Source organism: Oratosquilla oratoria, chromosome 42 (genome assembly GCF_046742065.1).
Source record: "Oratosquilla oratoria isolate Oo_2021 chromosome 42, ASM4674206v1, whole genome shotgun sequence".
Classification (NCBI taxonomy): domain Eukaryota; kingdom Metazoa; phylum Arthropoda; class Malacostraca; order Stomatopoda; family Squillidae; genus Oratosquilla; species Oratosquilla oratoria.
The window spans coordinates 42,996,905-43,013,422 of record NC_134818.1 but is presented as its reverse complement, the minus strand read 5'-3'; the positions used below and the strand labels follow the sequence as shown (position 1 = coordinate 43,013,422).

The following is a 16,518-nucleotide window of genomic DNA, read 5'->3' as shown; positions in this document are numbered from 1 at the left end:
CAACAAAGCCAATATAGGAACTCTAGAGAGTTTAAGAAAACAGAAGTAGGACATAGGCGGCATGCTAGAAGTCCATCTAGGGATAGGGATGCCAGAATCCTATGTTTTAATTGTAATGCATGGGGACACAAGGCACAAGAATGTTATTATGGGATTATTTGCAGAAATTGCAAATACGAAGGTCACAATGAGTATCAATGTAGGAACCCTCCATTCTGTATTTACCATAATATAATCGGACACAGAACTCATGAATGCCGGAATTTTCGGGTACCCCCAGGGCTAAGAGGAAAACCCCCAGACACAGAATAAACCATTTCAGACCTCCCCATATATATACCGATAGGCGGTATTGTGTTAAATATGGGAATGCAAGGGAGATGAAAGAAACTGACAAACTGATAATTACTGTTGGTAAAACTTCTGTAGGACCTCTCATTGCGGGTAAAGTGTTCAATAAGCCTATTCAAATTTTTATTGATACAGGGTCTGTAGTTAATGTAATTACTAGTAAAGTTGAACCCAGGAGTGAAAATGTTGGAACCAATCCGTTACACATTGCAAGGTGTAACTGGAAATCAGTTAAAAACATTAGGTAAGATTGAGCTAGAAGTTGCCTTGTATACAAATGAACAATTGTACATCCCAGTGATAGTGGTAGAAGAGTCTGTTTTTCCAGGAGATTTATTGATAGGATTTGCAACTATGAGAAAAGAAAACATGGTAATTTGTCCTGCTGACTTAGGAATTTTAGTGAAGTCACAGTTAATCCCATTCTTAAATCAACCAGACTTAAGACCAGTGACAGGAATCAATGAATCCTTAGATAACATTTCTATCCTAGATAGCGAGGCCGAGCGGTCCAACCCTACAGAAAGTAAAACAATTTGTGAACCCAACTCAGAAGTTCAGGAAATCCCAGAGATTACTAAATTATCAACCACAGATGCCTTGATTAACAAGGTCGACATTGTTACATCCCATGTCAATTAATAAGGTTGAAGTGTGTTTGAAAGGAATCAATGTAGACTCTGAAGTAATTACAGTCCCAGAATCAGTTAAAATTAAAGGATTGAAGTGGGACTCAGGGATTTATAAGACAAATAAGAACAGAGTAGAAGTATTAGTAATTAATACTATGAATAAAGAGATAGTTTTAAAGAAAGGTACACAAATAGGATGTATTCAGGTGTGTACTAAACCTATTAAGATTTTAAATGAGAATAGTGAGGAGATAGAATTACCAACTTCATCAATTTGTTCAGTACAAGAAGGCATAGACTTAAGAAATAGATATAAAGAATTATTACAATCAACTAATTGCCCTGAGTTGGATGAAGCTTTATTTGCTTTGCTTATGAAACATAAAAAAGCAATTGCTTTGCCGGGGGACGCCTTAGGCAAAACAACTGTTCTAAAACATCACATTAAGTTAAAACCAGGAACACAACCTATCTACATACCAGCCTACAGAGTTCCTCACTCTAAATTAGCTGTAGTAGATAAACTCATCACTGAAATGTTATCACAGGATATTATTGAACATAGTAAAAGTGAGTGGAATTTTCCGTTGATCTTAGTACCAAAGTCTGATGGGACTATGCGACCAGTTATTGATTACAGGGAACTGAATAAGCACACCATTCGTGACAGGTTACCATTACCCATTATCGGTGACATTTTGAGAAGTTTGGGAACTGAGAATAGATATTTTAGTACTATAGATATCAAATCAGCTTTTTGGCAAATAGAATTGCATGAAGATTCAAGAGAGTTCACAACATTTTCTACTACAACAGGACATTATGAGTTCAAGAGAATGCCATTTGGGTTATGTAATAGTCCATTAACTTACATGAGATTAATGAATACTATTCTAGATGGATTGTTAGGAAACACTGCCAGTGTATTTCTAGATGACATTTTAATAGTTTCTCAGACTGCAGTGGAGCACTTTAAGAAATTAGATTTGATATTCTCAAGACTAGGAGAAGCTGGGTTAAAAGTAAAACTTGAAAAATGTAAGTTCTTGCAAGACAGTGTCATTTACTTAGGACATAAGATAGACAGACACGGGCTGAGTACAGTAAATTCAAAGGTTGACGCTGTCAAGAATTTTCCAGTTCCGACCAATGTAGACAAGGTTAGGAGCTTTTTGGGATTAACATGATATTATAGAAAATTCATTCAAAGTTATGTTGACATTGCTAATCCACTAAGTTCTTTGTTGAGAAAGGACTCAAAGTTCATGTGGGGACCTGCGCAACAGCAAGCTTTTGACAAGTTGAAAGATAAACTCACGAGTTCACCTATTTTAATTTTCCCCGACTATGATAAAGAATTTATTCTTTGTACTGATGCGTCTGACATAGGGTTAGGAGGCATACTAATGCAAGAGAGAAATGGAACTTTGAAACCCATAGCTTACACATCCAGACTTTGTAATAGTGCGGAGAGAAACTATTCTATAACTGAAAGAGAAACTTTAGCAGTAATTTATTCTTTAGAAAGTTTTAGGGATATGATACTAGGGTATCCCATCAGAGTTTGGACTGATCACACAGCTATTCAGAACTTATTTAAGCATAAGAATCTTAGAGGCAGACTTGCTAGATGGTTTGCGATACTTCAGTGCTATGAAGTTCAATTTAATTATATTCCGGGTAGAAGGAATGTAGCAGATCCACTTTCTAGAAACATTAGTCAACCAATGACTGGGACTGGGTTGATTAATTTTGTTTGTAGTATAGAAGAATTAGTAACTTTAGATGAAGAAATGCTAATAAGAGAACAGAGATGATGAGACATGTGATTCAATAATCAAGCATTTGATGAACCCAAGAGGAGATCCTCCAAAGCTACCAAAGGGGTATAAGATAGAGGAATTTCATTTGATTAATGGAATTTTGTATAGGAAAACATTTGTAAATGGGAAAGATATTTCTAGAGGTCAAGTAAATCAGTTGGTTATACCACAAACTCTGGTAAATGAGATATTGAAGTTACTTCATGATAGTGATTGTAGTTCACATCCTGGAAAGGATAAAACTTATAGACAGGCACAACTTAAGTACTTTTGGCTAGGTATGAAGAAAACTATATATGATTATATAGAAAAGTGTGTAAAATGTGTAAAGGTGAAGGGAAATACACCAAAACCTGCTCCTATACTCACCTATCCCATTCCACAGAAACCTTGGGAAAGAGTTCACATGGATACATTGGAATTACCAATGTCCGAGAACGGCTTTAAATACCTATTTGTTGCTATTGATTATTTTTCAAGATTTTGTATATTGCAACCCATAATCAATAAGAAAGCTGAAACTATTGCTTCCGTAATCTATGATCAGATAATCTGTAATTTTACTACACCTAACATCCTAGTTTCAGATAATGGGACTGAATTTAATAACAAAATCTTGGAAAATCTATGTAATGTATTCCACATCAAGAAAGTCAATATACTCGTTAACCATCCCCAAAGTAATGGAGTAGTAGAAAGGTTAAACAAAAATAATTATATGTCTTAGAACCCTAATAAGTCCTCATAGTGTAACTTGGGATACTTGGATTCCTTGTGTTAAGTGTACCCTGAACAATCAAATTAATGTAGCAACTGGGGATACACCTCATTTTATAATTTTTGGGGAGGACAAAACTCTGCCATATGAAATGTTGACTGCAGAGCAAAAACCCATATATAATATGGATGATTATATATCCAATAGGATAAATACTCTTCAAAGTATTCACCAAAGAGTTAGGAAACATATGCAGGTGTATTCACAAGAGATGAGGGAACAACAACACAAAATAGCTCATAAACTAGAATTGAAAATTGGAGAATTAGTAATGGTCAAAGTAACCTCACCCAATAATAAACTTTCACCAAGGTACACTGGTCCATATAGGGTAATTGATTCTGCAGGTGGAAACAAGTTTAAACTTAAACATTTAGAATCAAGAGAAGAATTGATAGGACATTTAGATGACATAAGGAAAATTAGCTTGCAGATCTATGAAGATGATTATAGTAATACTTTGTGCATAAATATTAATAACCCTGGAGAATATGGAGAATATTATAATGATATTTTTCAAGAGTTGAATATTAATCTTGATGTATTTTACAGATAGTATTGACCATTTGTATTGTATTTGGGATGGGAGACCTAAACAACTGGAACTTGGTGTCAAGCAGATACGTGAAACCTAAAACCTAGGATCTGCTGTGGTCAGACTTGGAATCTTAAGGACTTAAGGACCTCTCATCTGAGTACACACATGAGTATTGTGACCATTTTAAAGTAATAAGACTGTCTTTGAAAATGAAGTGTGTTGGAAATAATATTGAACAAGAAGAGACACTCAAACTCTAGATTAGTGTGTTTTGTAAATTAATTGCTATTATCTTTGAAAAGATGATAAACCATTCAAAATTGAAAGATAGTGCTCATAGTGAATTTTATAATCAATTACATCCTTTCTGTAAACAATCTAAGAGAAAGCATGATCTCTTTTGTGTTCCGAGAAGCTTCACATGAACTCTCTGGTTAGGAATATGTCTGTTATGAACAATTGTCATTACCAACGAATTTTGGTAGACCAGATCCCTCATTGTAACATACAAGGATCTCATTACCTGTTTTTCCCTAACAAGACAAAGGTATCAATAAATTGTCCCGGGTTGAGTCCTAAATTGGATTTGGTTGAAGGTCTTGTCTCTATTCAAGATAACTGCGAATTGCATGCAGACACTATTTCCACCATTTCTAATACCCTTAATACAATGCATTTAACCGATGACACCTACATTTCAACCTTCAACTTCACATTGCCTGAAAACTCTCCTCCCTTGAAAATTAAGAGAAGACCATTGTCAAGATCTCCCTCAAATGATTTACATATACTACCAATCCTTATCATACCCTTACTTTCAGTGTTAGTGGCAGCACTGATTGCCTTTGTTGTATTCCGGAGATTGGCTCTGTCAAAGCAAATCAACCATGTAACCGCTTAATTCAATGCCTTATATATATTGAGATGCATGTTATTCACATTTATAGTTATTATGTTTATGTATTATTCCCAATTTATTGCATGAATGATGTATTTTGGAGGGTAGATTAACAATTACGCAAGGGTAGATTAGCTTATTCTAGAAATATATTAGCAAGCCCTGTAAGAGGGAAATAAGAAATTGGTCGGGACGACCAAGGGTAGCTGCCGAGCCCTGTAAGAGGCCGGTAGTTGTACGAATGGAAATGAGCCCGCCTGCTCGCCTGTTGTTTTGAAAACATGAGGTGACGCTATGTCTATGTAAACACACCGACGGTGGTGACTGTTTTATAATCGATGATGTAATCAAACTCTGTAAGCGCAGGCTAGCTTCGTTTGACTAATGCTGAGGTAAACAATATCGCTAGTGGCATTGTAATGGCTTTCCGGTTTGGTGCAAGGTGGAGAAGGAGGAAAAAACTATTGGTGCATGAATTCAAAGTCACGCCCATAAGGAGTGACATTTACTTCAGAAGTCACCGGAGATTGGATTAGAAAAATTAGTGACGTCAGACGAAGGTAGCTTAGCGTAGGATACGGGATCTCGTCTGAGAGGGTGTGGAGAGAGGATCGAGAGAGGATCAGGAGACGATGTAGAGACGAGAGAAAGAGATCCCGAGTGTAAGCAGAAGGTGAAATTACAGTGAAAGAAGAAAGAAAATTCACCACCCTTTTATTAACCCAAAGGACGAGAGAACTAGGCACGGGGCCTAGAAAATAGTGAGACTACAGGAAAAAGAAGGCAAGGGGCCTTGAGACGAGTGATATTACAAGTCAAATTTAAGTGACAGTGGTGACAAGGGGTGGTGAAACCCTCCCTATCCTCCTTCACATTTAGCAACTTCCTAAAATACTCTGCCCACCTTCCTCTCACTGCCTTCTCTTCTTTCTCTACCTATTCTCCCCTCCCAATTTACCTTCCACCAGAAAATGATCTGATATTCCCCCACTCTCTCCCCTTAGAACATATACATCCTTAACTTCTTCTACCATACTCCTGGTCACCACTATATAGCCCATTAACGCTTTATCTACCACTCTTCTATCCACCAACCTCTCCCACGAGTACTTATGCTTGACTTTCTTCTAACACAGTATTTACTATCATCAACTCTCTTTCAAGACATATCTCCACCATCAATTCTCCACTACGATTTTTATCTGGAACTCCATACTTCCCAATCACTCCGTCTATTGGTTCGTTTCCTACCCTAGCATTAAGGTCTTCCAATACAACTACATTGACATTTCTCCCTAATCCCTCTATGCACTCATTTATATCTACCCAATAAGCCTCCCTTTCCTATACACTCTTCACACTACCAGGCCCATACGCACTTACAAAAACCCACATCTCCCTTCCTAGCTTCACCTTCATCCACATCAACCTTGATGAAACTTCCTTCCATTCCACTACATTCTTATTTATCTCTTCACTTTCTAGTATAGCCACCCTTTCTCTACCTCGTCCCATCTTCACTCCTGAGTACCTCCCAGCTACATTCCCAAACTCACAGTTCCCCTTTCCATACATTTTAGTTTCACTCAAAGCCAGCACATCCATCTTTCTTCTCGCATACTGCCTATCTCTTCCCTTTTACTCTCATCTGTACTACATCCACGTAAATAATGAAATTAATACATAGGTATAGTTAAATAATAAACAAACAGGTAAATAGTAAACAATAATAAATTCACATATAACTTACAATAAATGAGAATCAAGCAAATAATAATAAACAAACAGACAAATGATAACAACACAAATAAACAAATGATATAAAATAAATGACAGTCATTACAACATCTTGCTTATGTGCTTATCTAAACGATTCTTAAAGCTTCGAACTGAACTACATTGCACTGCCTCTGCAGGAAGTTTATTCCATTCATTAACTACACGGTTGGCGAAGTTTTTTCTACCCACTTCCAAATTAAATATATTTCCAGACAGTTTGAGGCCATTGTTTCTTGTCGGATTCTCATTAATTGTGAAAATTTGGTCACTTTTGATGTTATCAATTTCCTTTAGGATCTTAAAGACCTGCATCAAGTCACCTCTGAGTCTACGCCTTTTTAGGGAAAACAGATTCATATGTGTCGATTTTCGTATGATTTATTTTTGTTATATTTGGAATCAATTTTGTGGCTCGCTGTTGTACTTTTTCAATCTGTCAATGTTTTTAATGAGATTCGGTGACCATACGGAAACAGCATATTCCAAATATGGACGAACTAACGATTTATATAGCTTGTTAATGAGTGATGGACTTTTGAAGTCAAAAGATCGCGCAATCCTAGAATCTTATTTGCTTTCTCAGAGACAGAAATACTCTGCCTAGATGATTTGAGATCGTTACTGATAATTACGCCGAGATCCTTTTCACTATCCACTTTTGTTAACGAATTTCCGAATAACTTGTAATCGTACATACTATTATTTTTACCTATTTGCATTACCTTGCATTTACTTGTGTTAAATTTCATTAGCCATTTTTCAGACCATTGCTGTAATTCATCTAAAACTTCTTGAATATCTAATTGGTCTAAGTGATCATTTGTCATTCCGCAGTTTTGTATCATCAGCAAATTTGGAAACAATTTTAGTCCGTGGTCTGTATCATTTAGATATACTATGAATAGAAGTGGCCCGAGAACGGAACCCTGAGGAGCTCCACTCGTAAAAATTTTTATCTAGAAGTTTTTCCATTTAAAACGACTCTCTATTTTCGGTCATTCAACCAATTACTAGTCCAACTTAATAGGCTATCACTTATTCCGTGTGAAGCTATTATAGTAAGTAGCCTTTCGTGGGGGATAGTATCAAAAGCTTTTGAAAAGTCTAAATATATTAAATCTATATTGTTTCTTTTGTCATAATTCGACATACTCATGTTGTAAAATTCAAGTTAATCACGCAAGAACGTTTCCGTCTGAAACCATGTTGGCTATCATTTATCAAACGGTTACTTTCTAAATGATGTTCGATAGCATCTCTGATGAAAGTTTGCATAAATTTTCCTAAGATTGAAGTAAAACTTATAGGCCTGTAGTTATTTGGTTTCTTTTAGTCATCTTTTTTAATATGGGAGTAACGCTAGCTAGCTTCCGTTCTCTTGTGACATCTCCGGATATGATGTATTTTTGAAAATAATTTCTAATGGAACAACAATCTCATTTATTTCTTTTAAGAATCTTGAATACCAACCATCAGGCCATTCCGTTTTATTAACTTTGAGTTTTTCTCTATACCTTTTATTTTTTTCTTTTGTTATATTTACCGTAGTGAGTAAATTCACCCTAGACTTTTCACAGGTTTCAGTTTGCAGTTCAATTTGAGGTGTTTCGTTTACAAATACTGAGCTAAATTAATTGTTTACCGTCAGCAGATAATAGTGTACCAATGTGATTCCTAATAACTTTTTTTTTATCTCTAATGTAACTATTGAATTATTTTGGGTTATCTTTGGATTGATCAGCGAAATTCATTTCATATTGTCGTTTTCGTTTTTATTGTCTTTTTTAAATCTCTCTGTATCTAAGACAAATGAGAGAGTATAAGGTGGGGAAGGGCAAATGAAGTTGGGTTGGGAACAAATTTGTTGTACTAACATCAACACCACCATGGTCGTCTTCAGATGATTCTGAAGTACTCTGATATACAAATATGCTCCTACATTATTATTAGTGATATAAATATATATGTATATGTATATATATATATATATATATATATATATGTTGAGACATTCTGACAGGTTGATGTAAGCGGAATAGGAAACACAGGAGTCTTGGTCTTGAGTTTATTCCTGACTAGTTTCGCAGGTATGCTTTGAAAAAGCATACCTGCGAAACTAGTCAGGAATAAACTCAAGACCAAGACTCCTGTGTTTCCTATTCCGCTTACATCATATATATATATATATATATATATGTATATATATATATATATATTTGGATGATGGAGAACATAGACAGCCTTCCCTGTGTCTATGTTCTCCATCATCCAAATAATTTGTCTAAAATACTTATCAATATATATATATATATATATATATATATATATATATATATACATATGTATATATATGTATATATATATATATATATATATATATATATATATATATATTTATATATAAAGTATTTAAGGTATTTAAGAGAAATGAGAGAGTATAAGGTGGGGAAGGGTAAATGAAGATAGGTTGGGAAAAAAAAATTGTACTAACATTGCCACCACTATAGTCTACTTCAGATGATTCTGAAGTCCACTGAAGGAGGCCATGGTATTCGTAACAGTTGGGCTAGTTGGGCTATAAATTTATTCCCAACCCATCCTCTTTTACTCTTTCCCACCTTTTATTCTTTCTCTCATATATATATATATATATATATATATATATATATATATATATATATATATGTATATATATATATATATATATATATATATATATATATATATATATATATATATATATATAATTATACCGAGAGTTTTTTCCACTTACAAGGGAGGTAGTCAAGTCAGGGGCACACGCCTATTCCCACCTACTTCACTCTCTTCCTCCACCCCTCCCATCTCAACTCATCATGGATGACTGATCATCTCTGCATCCACGAACTCCCCTGGGTCAAACGCAATGCAGCAGAATACAGTACATCCATAGTAGGATGCTTCACTTAATTAGCGAACCCCCCACCTCTCCGTCTCCCCATGCAGAAAAAGAGAAGGCAGGAAGAAATCCCTTCGGGTTGCGTCAAAATATCATTCATACATAAACACCCCCTACCCACCATGTCTCACCCCCTCTTCTTTACAAAACAGTATAATCCATACACACTCTTCAGTAATTCCCATCTCCTTCCTTCTCCCTTCCTTGATCAACAGACATTCCCTTCTTGTTCAGCGCCCTTTCACTCCACATCCATCTCATCCTCGGTCATCCCCTCTCAAGTTCACTTCCTCCACCTACGCTTTCCACACCTCTTTTACCAATCTTTCATCACTCATTCTTTCCATGTGTCCAAATCATCTCAATCTTTCATCAGCTCTATCTGTCATCTCCTTTTCCATTCCCGCTCTCCTCCTTATCCCCTCATTTCTCAGTCAATCCATCCTAGTAACCCTTACCATACTTCTAAGACATTTAATTTTAAAAACATCTAAACTTTTCATCTCTGTCTCCCTAAAATCCCAATTCTCTGCCCCTTTACAATGCCATCAGCACAACCACCCCTTCATACAATCTCCTCTTTGCATCCATTTCCAGTTGCCCATTTCTCATAACACTTTTTAATCCCCGAAGGCATTTACTTGCTTCTCTCAGTCTACATTTTACCTCCACTCCTCCCTTTCCTGCCACACGTGACCCCAAATACCTAAACCTACCCATTTCCTCCAGCCTCTCTCCTTTTAGGCTTACTTCCAACTTACTGCCACCCTCTACCCTTGTATATCTCATCACCTTAATTTTACCCACATTTACAATAAACTTTCTCCAATTGCATACCTTCCCGATCTGTCACTAACTCCCTTAATCCTTCCTCTAATCCTGCCTCAAGCGCAGTGTCTTCAGTAAACAAGAACTAGGTCACTTCCCATTTCTCTCCATTTTTTCTTAACCATCTCCAATCTCCTAATCATTACCCTTGCCTTTACCTCACGCACTACTCCATCCATGTACACATTGAACAGCCATTGCGGCATGACACATACTTGACACAGTCCTATCATTACTTCAAACTACTCTCTCTCTCCACTCTCCATTCTAACATAGGCTCTCCTACTCTCGTAAAAACTTTTGACTGCCCTTAGTAGCTTTCCCTAATCCCATATATCTGTAAAACCTCCCACATTACCTTCCTATCTACCCTGTCATAAGCCTTTTCCAAATCCACAAAGCCCCCCCCCAAAAAAAAAAAAATATATATAATAATAATAATCCATACCTTTTCCTTATTTTTTTCACATATTTGCCTTACCAGAAAAATCTGATCCACTCAACCCCTATCTTTCCTTAACCCACACAGTTCCTCACCATTAACTCCCTCTGTACTTCTCCTAATCCTTTTAGTTAAAACCCTCCCATAAGACTTCCCTACTACACTCAACAAACTGATTCCCCTAAAACTAATACACTCACAATTGTCCCCTTTTCTTTTGTAAAGTGGAACTATACAGCCACTCCTCCAATCTTCAGGCCTACCTTCCCTTAGACACACATTAAACAACCTCACCAGCCAGTCCACTATTACTGTACCTCCTTTCTTCAGCCTCTCTGCATGACACCCATCTATCCTAGGTGCCTTACCTGTTCTATCTATTTTTTTTAAATCTTATTTCTCCTCAATTTTCCTCTCTCATCACCGTCATTTTCTTAGCGCTTTTCACTGCTATCATATATATATATATATATATATATATATATATATATATGTATATATATATATATAGATATATATATATGCACTGTGTTAAACACGACAACATTATGGCACTGATTAATCTTCTTACTGAGATTTTAAATTTTTCTTACAGTAGGTCTCATTTCAGGAAGGTGGGCAAATACAAGCCTTCCATAGTCTTCCATATTTAGTTTGACGTTTCGAATTCAGGTAGCCATCTTCAGAATAGTTTACAAGAATCAAGTCACAAAATTTTAAAGCTACATGATACACAATTGATAATAATGTACAGACAACGTGGGTATAAATATAGGCCGCTTGGGAACGCTGGAAGGGTCGTGACCCTCTACGCAGTTGGACACTTCGCCTTAGAGGGGGAGGTGGGGGGCGGTCCGAGATAAAATCCCGCCCAAGATTGAAAGAATTTCAGTATAACTGCGCTGCGAGTCGTTACTCCAACTCTAGTGACAGGGGGAAATTGTGTGTGTGTGTGTGTGTGTGTGTGTGTGTGTGTGTGTGTGTGTGTGTGTGTGTGTGTGTGTGTGTGTGTGTGTGTGTGTGTGTGTGTGTGTGTGTGTGTGTGTGTGTGTGTGTGTGTGTGTGCGCGTGCGTGTAAGGTCACAGCATTACCCATAAATCGGTCATATATATGCTTTGAGCTCTCTTCCGGGAGATAAATAGCTGTCGATCACGAGTCGAACACGTTATCCAAGACCATGGTTAATCTCTCTCTCTCTCTCTCTCTCTCTCTCTCTCTCTCTCTCACTCTCTCTCACACACACACACACACACACACACACACACACACACACACACACACACACACACACACACACACACACACACACACACACACACACACACACACACACACACACACACACACACACACACACACACACACACACACACACACACACACACACACACACACACACACACACACACACATTTATATATATATATATATATATATATATACACACGTGAAGTTTTCCGTATTATAGAGAAACCTGCTATTTACGCTAGATACATCGACGAACTCTTTGTGAAAGTGGCAAAGGAAGAAGACCTCATCCCCCTCAGAGAAAAATTGCAAGCAGTTTCTGGGATCAATTTTACAATCGAGTCCAGTGCCGACGGTAAACTTCCTTTCCTTGATGTACTTCCGTATACACCAAACCCACCAACCCGGGCCTATGTCTTAATAGGAAAAGCGAGTGCCCCCGATGCTTTAAAGACTCCACCATCAGTTGGAAAAGTACTAATCTAGAAATTGAAAGAGCCATACAAGTCTTAGTAAATAATGGCTATTCCAACCAAGACATTTCCAAGGTCATCAAAAGGCAAATCAACAAACGGTACGACCAAGCTCCAGTCCTCCCCAATTCAGGCGAAAACATCAAATTATTCTACAAATCCCACATGACTACAGAGTACAAAACTGAAGAGAAAATCATCAGGCAAATCATCAAACGTCATGTCAAACCTGCCAATCCTGTCGACCGGGTGGACTTCGTCATCTACTACAAAAACAAGAAAACTTCGAATTTCCTACTAAAGAATAACCCTTCCCCCGCTCCTTCTGAGTTGCAACGCAGTCACCTAGTGTATGAATTATCTTGTAAACAAGGGGACTGTGAGTCCCTTCATTCTTCATACATAGGATACTGCACAATTAAACTCTCAAGATGAATTACATTACACTTACAAAATGGTACACCTAAGACACACACAGAATCTCACCACAACACTACTCTTACCAGACAGACCATGGCTGAAAACACTAAAATCATAGGACAGGCCCAAGATACAAGACGGCTACAGATCCTCGAGGCCCTCCTCATACGAGACAAGATGCCCACCATGAACCTTCAGTCACAGGGATTCATGGTCATACCTTCCGCTAGGAGAGATGTGCTTCGCCCGAAGTCTAATACGCGACTGATGACCCCTACTCTCTGACGCATCGTTCCAAGCCCCTGATTGGCTGGCCCATATACGGCGTTCTGTTCTCCCATAGGTTCCCTCACACCACAATTTCCTATTGGTTCTCTTTATGTTCACTATGATCCTCTCTTTTAGTATATAAGTCTATGTATTCTGACCTTTGTCATTGCTTTTGAAAATGTACACAGTGTACGAAACATCAAGCTCCAGTAAAACGCTACTCCTCTCCCTTTTGAGTTTGAATCATGTCCTTTGGACCAGCGATAGCAAACTTACATCCTGAAGCCAAGTCTATAGTTAGACATATTGAAACTCTACACAAGAAGATCATCAATGCATCAATTGCTATTTTCTTCAATGAAACCTGTCTACAGGAAAACCTGCTGCCTAAATATACAATATATATATATATATATATATATACATATATATATATATATATATATATATATATACATATATATACATATATCATTATTACGTGCGCCACATCTGTAATATTACCTAGTTATAATATTTTGCATACTTGGAGCATGTTGTAGGCACTTGCTAGTTTTCCGACCGGGCCCATCATGGGTGACGTCACCACACGCCCTATTCCGCTCCGCCTTCCCATTGGTCGATGATAAAGGGCCGTAGCCCGGCAGAAGTCCGAATGACAGATTGCACATTACACTTAGTGAGGTTACTAGTTACTTAAAATTCCGGTCTGAGGAAAGGACCCTCTTTTTTTTTTGTTTTTTGTTTTTTTAAGTATTGAGATCTTGCTCACTTTCAACGCATCCGCACACACACACACACGTGTGTGTTTGTGTGTGCGTGTGTGTGTATGTGTGTGTGCGTGTGTGTGTGTGTGTGTGTGTGTGTGTGTGTGTGTGTGTGTGTGTGTGTGTGTGTGTGTGTGTGTGTGTGTGTGTGTAAATATATATATATATACACAGACACACACACACACACACACACATATGTATATAATATATATGTGCATCTCGTGTGACATTCTTATATCTATGTGTTGTGTGTTGTCATATTTTGGTTCATGTTGTCAAGTGAAGCCTAAATAACTAATGGTTGCCTGGTTATTCATATACCAATGTTATTCTATACATTATAACATGGAAACAATCTCATCTTCCCATGTTATAAAAAAAATTGATCTTTTAGATAAACGTTATCATATTCAACCAAATTGTAAGTTTATATTGGTTAGTTTCGACAGTGTCAGTTTATTCACAAAAGTTCCCATAAATGATTGATTACTTTTTCTCCAAGAAAAAATTAAAAACATCATATACATTGATCGAATTGATTATATTGTGTGTTAAAGACTACATTAATATTCAATGGCAATTTTTACTCCCAAAATTTCGGTATAAGTATGTGAACATGAGATTGTTCCAATGCTATAAACACTTCTAATCTTTAAGAGAAACTTAATCATATTCAACCAAAATAACTCATATATTTCAACTCGGAATCCTCAGTGAGGGGGGAGAATGTACCACAAATGCAGTTCCGGGAGTGGGGACATTGCTCGTACTGTGCACACATTTTCTAATCCTTAATCCAAGAAAAAACAAACACATTTATTTTTATGATATTCGAGATAGCGCATCTTTCAAACTCTTGAGAAGTATAAATTACCTATTTTTGTTTAGAGTCATGGAAAATATATCCTTTTTCAAGTCCAATTTTTTTTTATAAGGAGTATTAAAACCTGGGGTCCTCTAATTCTTCCCGCGACACATCTTTATCTATGACTTTTTTTCAATGACGTTAATTTTCATGCCTGTTCTCCTGAAAAACATGATAATTTTTTTGAAATTCGTTAAAAACTCTACTAGACTGGACGACTTTGGTATTATTTCTTTTGCTAATTCTCCTTCTCACTTATGCCTTCCATCCAAATTTCTTCCAATATGTATTATATATATATATATATATATATATATATATATATATATATATATTATATATATATATATTATATATATATACATATATATAATATAAATATATATATGTATACATACATATATATATACATATATATATATATATATATATATATATATATATATACATATATATATATATATCCCTATTTGATCTTTACACCAAGAAGTCTTTGGGTATGAATGAACTTGATATATATATATATATATATATATATATATATATATATATATATATATATATATATATATATATCCCTATTTGATCTTTACACCAAGAAGTCTTTGGGTATGAATGAACTTGTTCCCACCCTTAATGTTGGAATTATGCCTACATTCATTATAATCCAAAGGTGACCGCTTTTAGCACTGCAGCTACCGTCCTATAGCTTTAATTTCCTTTTTATTTGAAACTTGCAAATATATCCTTAACGGGAAGATTACTGTATGAAATATCATTTCTTCATGGCTTCTCTCCGATTACCAGTATGACTCTACAAATGTTCAACTGGAGATGTTCCAACAAGCAGCATCCAATTCTGAACGGGCTCTCAATTAATTTTGGCATTTTACAAAATAGAATTGCATAGTTCCTGCCAGAGTACTTTGAGACAATGAAGGGATCAAAAATCTTTCTTACCTCAGGAGTGACGCAGAAATGGTGGAAGTTGGCAGCGAGGGGCTCAGTTTCCATGGCTCGACGAAGGTGATGCGACATCTGTCTCCAGAGACGGCTATGGTGAATAGCTTCTTGGATCAGTCGAGGTCAGGACGGGTGGTTAGGAAACGAGATGTATATGGTTAATGAATGAAAGTATAAACAGGTAGCCAGCAATTAGTCATTTTGCAAGGGTTCCCCGGGGGCAGCCGGATGAATTTGAGTTCCCTTTAGGCTTTGCACACTTAAGTTCATCGTTCCCAAGAATAAAAAAAAAAGGGGGGGGGGGAGAAGTCTTTGCCCTTAAGTCTTATCTTTTCTTTCCCGATATCCCCATTTCCTCTCTCAGGCCTCTTTGACCACCTAAGCTGAGTGAAATCGCTTGATTGTCAACTACGGTCTGTCATCTACCACCTTGTCACTAAGTCAACCCAGCTTCCCCTCTCTCCTTCCTATTTCCTTTTTTTTTTTTCTCTTCTCCTTGTT

At 36.7% G+C, this 16,518-nt stretch overlaps 1 protein-coding gene across 3 annotated transcripts in view; it reads right to left on the bottom strand.

Annotated features, from left to right (window-relative positions):
- The window catches only part of LOC143021323 (gamma-glutamyl hydrolase-like), a 511,265-nt gene that overhangs the window by 241,676 nt on the left and 253,071 nt on the right, over positions 1-16,518 (bottom strand). For 2 of the 3 annotated variants that reach the window (XM_076178730.1, XM_076178731.1), the window contains exon 7: positions 16,015-16,124. In XM_076178730.1, the coding sequence (XP_076034845.1) occupies positions 16,015-16,124 (110 nt within the window). The remainder of the gene's footprint in view (positions 1-16,014; positions 16,125-16,518) is intronic. The other variant, XM_076178732.1, reaches the window with a different exon arrangement.